Raw genomic sequence first — 9298 nt, forward strand, 5'->3', positions numbered from 1 at the left:
CGTCACAAGAAAGTTTGATATAATGAAATTAAAAGAGCGCGTTCAAACCATGATGGTATGTTCAGCTTGTCTTGTTGTAAGCCCTGCAAGCCTGAAACTGCCATTTTGTCTACTGAACTGTAACACTGCAGGATGTTTCACCCGATCCTGCCGAGAGTGACCGGCAACGTGGATGATGGCTTAATATTGTTTCCTGTAGTCAGCACCACGAATGTACACTGCACCTATCATTTTCGTTAAACTAAGGAAGGTATCGCAGAATAGGCTATTTAAATCAGATGGCAATAATCTGGGCATTAGTAGATCATTGCTCCGACCATCTGACAATTTCATGTCCTGGAAAGTATGAAATTTGCGAAATGCAGCTGATGTCAGCTTAGTCAATATCAGTATTTTGTCTTATGCACATGCTATTTGGTTTGACAGAATAAATTATTGAGTTTTACATGCTAAAACCACGATATAATTATTGATGAATGCTGTAGTGAGAACTCCGGATTCTCCAGTAAACCCTGGATAGCTCAAGCTCTGATATCTAGAAATATCGTTTAACTCGGCGTCAGCTGTATGTATGTTTCACATTTTATCACGCGATGCCTTTGGGCTGTGTTCCTGATATCTCAAAATCTTGACTGTGAAAAAGTCGTGAAACAGTCATCACCGAAAGGTTTCCAAACTTTGTGCGCATCTGCGATATTGCAAGAAAGCGACAAGACCGCAAGTTTGTACCACATTCCGCTTCATTCTACGCCGCTCTTATTATCCACTGTTCATGGGTGGTTGCGATCTCATTGATAATCCGCGTAGAATGTTCCTCTGATCCCTGACAAGGCGTGATGAGCACGAGAAGGTAGACGTAACTTCCACAACACGCGTGTTCAAGTGTGCGCAGAGAGCTGTCAGCTTTCTTGTTCGATCGGCTCTGCGTTTCTATGTAGGTCTGCCCTCTAGGGCATGCCGCGCGCTTCGGCAGCTGCGCCTCATGTTTGCTATGCTTCGGGCACTTTTTCTATTAGCAAGTTCAGGACCGCGATTTCGTAGGAGTGCCTATTTCTAATGTCATTTCTTATCATGCTTCGTCAGTGGTAATAGTGACGCGCCACCTGCGTTACCAGTGGACTCTTGTTTAAGTTGCTTGCTAATTATGACCACTAACTCTACCACAGTAGTGAATGTTCCTTTATGGATAATACGCATTGCATTAAACCACTTAATTTTGATAAGATTTCTTGAGTATCTCCTATATTCTGAATGCTGAACCATCACCACCTGTGCGAACATAGGCAGCGCTGCTTTTGCATTTATGTTCACTTATTGGATTACTGAAAATAATTTCTTGGCTTTACTTTTTCAGGTGCCCTGCAAGCTCTCAAAAATGCAACAAATTCCAATGGTCTCTGTCAGCAGACACGGTGTATCTAAATACCATTAGAAGGCCCAATAAACAATGCTTGCGAGATGTATGACGTGCTCTTGCTTCAACCGGAGGACTTGAGGATTAGTGAAAGCTGAAATGGTTGGACAAAATACATACGCAAAGTACATTTATTTATTTGATGTAAGAGTGCAAGCCACTACTTCTATTATCTCTTCTATGTACAAGTGCAAGCCTTTAGTCTTTCCACCTCAAAATTACGCTTTATTTTAGATTTTTCAACAAACCACTAGAGTAACACAACACAGCAATAAGATGAGTACGAATTATCAGGCACGTAGTAAACTTAAAAGAATGACATTTGGATACTAGTAGTAAATATCAATATGAGGCACCAGTCTTTTTCAGGGTGCACACTCTCGCAGGTCATAGATGGTGAACGCACTCATAGGTTACACAAAACTTGTTCATGATGTGTCACGCCAGTGTTGCTTATGCTATATAATGTATGCCGGAAATCGTATTCATCTTTGTATCAAGCAACGGTACTGCAAACCTATATGTGGCAGTGGCATTCTTGGAGTAAACTTGCAGATCCATTTGTCTTTAAGGCTGATTGCAATTCCATAAGTACAGCAAATAGGTTTAAAGAGGGAATTTTTTTAAGCGACATCAAAGCATACTGAACAAACGTGGTCGGAATTGGGGAATAAGTAGGTCTGAAACGGGATAACAGGCTGGAACTAACCGGGATCAAACAGAACGCTGTTAAACAGGGCAAGACTGACCATGATCAAACGGGATTGGAGTTAACGAGTTGAAACTGACACAAACAGCACCTGGTACAAACGGGGTCTCGTTCCCTATTCCTACTTCATGAGATAATAATATAATATAATGATTTATTTCCATCACCAGATGTCTTTGAAAACAAATAGCATTTTCCAGTTGAGTCGGACGGCCTCTCCTTTGACATTCCCTCTGACTACGCAAATACATGCTTCTATTTTTTAAGAAATCGGCATAAGCCACCTCACGATGAATGTCGACGGTAATGTGATTAGCACTGAAGCAGGGAAGATACGTACTGTAAGGGAAACAATGAAACTGTGTGCAGCCTTGTTCTTCTCTCGCGCACCCGACGATGATGACGATCATGATGACGTTGACGATTTATTCCCACGTCTTTTGGATCTTGGCGATGATAAATCGTCAGTTAGCTGCTTGAGTTAATCGGGGATGCTATACATGTTTTTCATTCTGCTACTTTGGTGTACATTTCCATAAAGTGTTTTCTCGTCTTCATAACTTCTCCATCTACCTTGTACCACTGCCTATGTCAGTAACAAATCAGGTTTTCGCTTTTTTCCACCAATACTTTAACTCTGGCTTATCTCGATGGCTGATCGTATGATGCTTTCATCAACATTATCGCGAGTGCAGGTTCCCACTGGCAACTCGCACTGCACTCACTGTTCCATCTCGCAGCGCCGCTGCAAAGTCCACGCGTGTCATGTGTTCGATTCCTCGGACCATGGAAGAAAATTAGTGCATGCTTTTTCACCGTTCTAGAAGGGCACATCTTTTACTTCCATATGCGGGCTTACCTAAAGCTGGCATCAGATATGTTTATTGAAGAGCGCTAGATGCGTATTGGCACATCGTAAGTGATTCAATTACTCCATGACGTACTCCATGACGGCGTTCACACCCTGTGCCGAGGTTCACACCCTGTGCCGCATTCCCATGGACCCATGTCGGCGACAAATAGGTTCATTGAAGAGCGGCACTTACGTACACATTGCCACATATGCAGTGACGTGAGTTGGTCCAATGGTTGGTCCCAATCTGTCTTCTCTCGGTACAGTAGCCCGATGTACCATCCATTCTACCATGGACTGCCTGGTGATATAGGTTGGCGGAAAATGGATGGATGGATGGATGGATGGATGGATGGATGGATGGATGGATGGATGGATGGATGGATCCATCCATCCATCCATCCATCCGTACAAGAACGATCAACAAAGAAACGTGGCACATATCCACAATCAAGCAAGCACCTAGAGTCGGACGGTCTGTGGAAAGGGAAGTCGTAGACATCAACGGCGTCCCTCCCAGCAAGGCTTGACAAGATGGACATATAACTTTATTACGATTAGCATTCCTAGGGTACTTCCCACACTTTCGGGGGGCTGACCATCCGTCCATCCGTCCGTCCATCCATCCATCCATCCATCCATCCATCCATCCATCCATCCATCCATCCATCCATCCGTCCATCCACCCATCCGTCCGTCCGTCCATCCGTCCGTTCGTCCGTCCATCCATCCATCCATCCATCCATCCATCCATCCATCCATCCATCCATCCATCCATCCATCCATCCATCCGTCCGTCCGTCCGTCCGTCCATCCATCCATCCATCCATCCATCCATCCATCCATCCATCCATCCATCCATCCATCCATCCATCCATCCATCCATCCATCCATCCATCCATCCATCCATCCATCACGCTTTATTCATAACCATGATGACAAAGAATTGTGCTCTATAGAACCATCATTTTGTCAAGGACAACTTTTATGTGATGCGGACGCCATCCTAATCCACTCTAGTGCTACCCGCAGTGGCCCCTGAAAAACACGCGCAGACGCCATTGTTCTGAGAGTCTGTGTAGAGCACAAAACCTTGCACAACTGGTCAACTGCAGTCGACATGCCATAGTTCTCTGCTGAAACACCGTTAACACGCTGCCGTTCTTTCTTAAACCTGCTGCTCACATGTTTATTGACCCGCCGTGGTTGCTCAGTGGCTTTGGCGTTGGGCTGCTGAGCACAAGGTCGCGGGATCGAATCCCGGCCACGGCGGCCGCATTTCGATGGGGGCGGAATGCGAAAACACCCGTGTACTTAGATTTAGGTGCACGTTACAGATCCCCAGTTGGTCGAAATTTCCGGAGTCCTCCACTACAGCGTGCCTCATAATCAGTAAGTGGTTTTGGCACGTTTAACCCCATAATTATTACATGTTTATTGCGCATGCACGTCAGAATCACTACGGGACTGAATACCTATATTGGACGCTTGTGTTTGCTAGCTTGGTTCTCAGTGTACTTGTTGTTCCTGTAATTTTTCGAGCTGCGTCGTTTTTATTGCGATATCAATTTTATGGACACTAGAGGGAAATCTTCAGCGTCATCATGATGTTCCCTGCAGATACCAAGTGGAATAAAAGCCGTACACTCCCAGCGTACTGTACCCTGTGGCTGTGAGCAAAAGTGTGCGAGGAAAAGCGTGCGAGTGTGAGCCGAGCAGGATGGTGCTTTGATGTGCGCATCTTCCGGCAAGCTCAATTTTCGTTCACATGATCATGCGTGTGCTAGACGGTGCGGGTAAGTGCGCGCCCGGTAGCTTCATCAGGCACAATCCAGGGGGTGTGTGAACGCCTGTCTCGTCTATCTCGGCCATGGCTGCTGAGGGCGTACACGGTCTACGGGCGGTATCAGGAATTTTATCAGCGCCGGGTGCGAAGATTAAGGTAGGCTTAAATGGACGGTGGCTTCATGCATGCTGTGTTCCCGTGCGCCTGCTGTGGAAAGTCGCGTAATCTCATCTTTCCGGCACGCATTGATTGAGAAGCCCGAAGTGTTCACTCCCCACAGCCGGCGCTATTCATTACACCAGCGTTGTGAGAGCGAATGTTCTTGGTGGTCGAGTGAGATCCGTATATCTTTGCGTGTGAGCGCCTACCACCATGCTTGATAATTTAATTATTAGGCGGATGTTTAGTGCAGTTTACCTGGCAGATGAAACTGAGAGCCATACAACATGTAAAGGTAAAATACTTTGCTATCGCTATCAACACTCGCCTGTCGTGCGAAAATGCGACTTTTTTTCTAGATTGTCTAACTATTTTGTAACACAAAACAAAAAATCTTACTCTTGCACAGGGGTTACCGCGTCCGGTTCAAAAGTGGTGATTGCTGCAACGACACGAGTTCGATATCCCGTGGTATTGGTTTTGGGCAAAGTTCTCCTTTCTTACCCTCTCTAACGATGGTGAAGCTTAGGATAAGGCATTTTTGATGATGAAGTTTGCAACAGCATAACCAGGCAATTAAGTGCAAAGCCTTTTCGAAGCAAATCCGAAACGTATGTGAAAATACATGCACACAAATAAGACATAAGCTGGCTGGGATGAAACCCGCCTATTATTAGTTCTTCGAACCAACGTAAAGCATTATTACGATCAAAGTAAGTAAATATTTGAAAAGAAAACGCACAATAAAATGAATAAAGGTATAAATGGGCAAGATTGGAACAATCACCTTGTTCTCTCTTTCAATCGGTGTCAGTCGTTGGGATGGGAAAATTGGTTGTTAATACTTATCTCTTAAACAGCGGCCTCTTACTCGCCACGGTAGCTTACTGGCTATGACGTTTCGCTCCTGAACTCAAGGAGGCGGATTTGAGCCCGGCAACAGCGAGCGCATTCTAGTGTGGGCGGAATGCAAAAGTGCTATGTACCGAGCATTGGGAGTCCTTCAAGGATACCCAGGTGGTCAAAATTTATCCATAGCCCTCCTGTACAGCGTACCTCATAATCGCATTGTAGATTTGACGTGTAGAACAGCAGGATTTCAATAATTTAATGGCTCTATCGTCTCTGACTGTGCAGTATTGCGAAGCGAGAACTGTGCCGAAATTTAGTAATTTTTATTCATTTCGAATACCTTCCTGGCCCGAACGCACTAGAGGAAGCAGTGGTGAGTAGAAAAAGAAACAGTACATAATTATAAAATAATGCGCTCTAAAGAACGGCCGGAAATACAGTAGTCTTGAAGGTTTCAACATCATAAATGGCAGCGATGGATGGAGAAAGGTCGCTCCAGTCGGCACTGATTTTTGGAATAAAAGAATTATGAAAGATTTTCGCTCTAAAAAATGGAACACCAACTAAAAACTTGTCATCAGAACGGGATGAAGTGTATGAAGGGCGATCATTGAGATCGTCCTTTATTGTTGGTTGTGGTGATATATCTTGTGGAAAATGCACAGTAGTGTGGTTTTCACGGAAGTATTACTGGCTTAACAGGAATAGTTAGATAACATGAAACGTGGTGTCTTTATCTCTGTGATTTTACAGGTATCGCATACTATGGATGCATATTATAGCTTTAGCCGTACTAAGGTATTGTAGTGGGTAAATATTAACGGTAGAGGTGCAGCAGAGAAATTTCTACGCAAGTATCAAGAAACTGGTTAGCATTAGTACTGACGTGTTCGATATGCGTATGCCATGGTAAGTTGCGCGAGATAAGAACACGTAATATATTTGTACCAGTTGGACTCAAGAGAAGTGTCGTGAAGTAAGGAGACATTTTGTCGGTGTTATTTGTGGAACGCAGTTCACGAATTGTTTTACATATATTAACCATTAGTCGCAGGAACCACTTATCGCACAAGTGGGGTACGCTTGTTAGATTGTCTTAAGCGTTATCAGAATCAGTGTGGTTAGCTATTTTGCGATAAATGACGCAGCCACCTTTGAAAATCGTAATAGTTGAATGGGAAATGCATTTAGGATGGTCGTTAATATAAACAAGGAACAGGAGTGGTCCCATTAGCGATCCCTGGGGTACACACGAGAAGGCAGAAGTGAGTGAGCCTAAACAGTCGTTAGGAGAAACATACTAGGTTAGATTACATAGAAAGATTTTAATACAGTTTAGTACATTGGGTACAATGTTAAGCATGCTTAGTTTAAGGATGAGGAGACCATGTGAAAAAGTTTCGAAAGCTTTGGCCTAGTCCAAGAACACGCAGTCTACATCGAAGCCCATGCCAGTACCCTAAATAGGTCATTAGTAAAACATATCAGTTGTGCTTCACATGAAAGTGTTTTTCTGAAACCTTGTTATCCAGTCCAAAACAAGAAATTAGACTAATGGATGTCGATCATATGAGAATGCATATTATGATCCAATATTTTATATGGTATGCTTATGAGTGATATAGGATTAGTTGTCGGGAGAATGAGTGTTAGCTGATTTAGGGACTGGAACAACCTTGCCAACCTTGCAATATCTTGAAAGTACAGAGAAATGTAGGGACTGGTAAAAGAGCATTGAATGCATAGTGGAAGAATATGGTTCAGGAATTTTCAGCATTTTACAATTGATTGAATCTTCACCGGATCAAGGAGATATCAGGCTTTCAATGAACTTTCGTATGCCTACCCACGTTATTGAAAGATAATTCATTGGTGAACAAGAGCAACTTCTTATAGACGGTAGAGTAGCCGGAGCAAATTTGTAAAACACGGGAGCAAATACGTCATTTAATACGCACCAGCGCTGTTTCAAAGGGATGCAACATTGTCAGAACGGGCTAGTTCAATTACTCTGTTTTATTTCCCACCAACAATATTCCAGAATTTCCGTGCATTAGATTACAGAAGTTATGGGAAAGCGTTATCGAAAGAAATCTTCCTTGCATTTATAATAGCGATAGCATAATCAGCCTGAATGTAATGATATGCTTCTCAGAGTTCGGTGCACTTAGTTGCTTTGGCGCGATGAAAAATTCGCTTCTTTTTGTTTCGTAGGTGGCGTAGGATTCCAGTTAACAACGTTGAGGCAGCATTCTAAACAATCTTCCTTTTAGGCACGTAGCGATGTATCAGTGTTAGCAGTTTGTTTTCGTACAATGACCAGTTCTCATTTTTACTGCACGTTCAGAAAAGTTGTGTGTGTAGTCAGCAATGAGTGATTCTACTTTAGTTGTAATGAATGTGGTATCGGCGGCATTGCAATCACGTACAGTTTTAACGACTTTCCTGGAGCGAACTCCCTTCTTAAGTGCGAAGTGCAGAAGCGAGAGGTTCCGATTCCTTTTAGGTACGTTGGAGGAGAGACCAAATCGGGAGCTGTTGTAGAAAGGACATCTAAAGTGTTAGAGGAAGTCCTGGTACTGTGTGTGGGCTCATGAATCATTTGGGTTAGATTGAAATCGGCGCAGATGTCTAAAAAGTGGGCGCACTCGGAAGATGATTGCATAAGGGAAGGAACACAGTCTTGCTACACTATGTTTAGAAAATTAAAATCGCCTAGTAAACATAAATGTGAATTTGGCTATCAAAAATTGATTTATTAAGGGCATCATGGACGTCAGTATGGGCGTTTCAAGATGCTTTCCATTCGTTCCAAGACGCTTAGTTTTATTTCGCTGCGGTGCATTCCGTGTCACTGCTGTTTGTACCACAGAAATGCTCTCATGTCCGTATAAATATTCACCCGCAAGTGATAAGCACATCTTTATGTATCTCTTTTACACACGAGACAAATCTTCATCGTCACTGTCAGCGTTTTTACATCTTTTTGTAATTAGTTTGACCTGTGTTCATCTTTTTGTTGTTCCTGCCTTAATGTGCTGATCCTACTTACTCAGTCTATGTCTTGCTTTACTTTCGTCTTTGTGGCTTGTCAGCTGACTGCATATTTCTTGTTGGATTCCCTTCTGGTCAATTTCCCGTTTCCCTGCCCTCCATCCTAAAGGGTATGCAGGCTAAGTCTCTTGTGGCAGTTCCCCACTTGCTTCTTCATTATTTTCTTCCGTGTGTGGATGTGTGTTTAAATATCAAATAAAAACTTGAAGTTTCCCCCGAAAGGCGGAACAACGATTGTGATAGCCAATTAGTACGATGTAAAGACTATAGATTTATCGGCCGTATAAACTTGGAAACACTCACTTGCTAACTGAATTAACAAGTATGGTGTCAGAACCCACAAGCAAACATGAACACATCACATTCGACGAGCACGCGCACTGGCTGTCACAACGCGGTTGTGAGCAGCAGCGAACGCAACAGCAGCGAGCACACAGCGAACTTAAACGCGTACGTGAGCCGTCTGGAGAT

General features: G+C 43.5%; 1 protein-coding gene across 1 annotated transcript in view; it reads left to right on the forward strand.

Annotated features, from left to right (window-relative positions):
• The window catches only part of LOC139046651 (monocarboxylate transporter 12-like), an 82382-nt gene extending 80929 nt beyond the window's left edge, over positions 1-1453 (forward strand). Inside the window, exon 7 of the mRNA XM_070530384.1 lies at positions 1355-1453. Coding sequence (XP_070386485.1) covers positions 1355-1422 — 68 coding nt within the window. The 3' untranslated portion in view covers positions 1423-1453. The remainder of the gene's footprint in view (positions 1-1354) is intronic.
• Positions 1454-9298: the final 7845 nt, after the last annotated feature.

This window comes from Dermacentor albipictus, unplaced genomic scaffold, assembly GCF_038994185.2.
Source record: "Dermacentor albipictus isolate Rhodes 1998 colony unplaced genomic scaffold, USDA_Dalb.pri_finalv2 scaffold_103, whole genome shotgun sequence".
NCBI lineage: Eukaryota > Metazoa > Arthropoda > Arachnida > Ixodida > Ixodidae > Dermacentor > Dermacentor albipictus.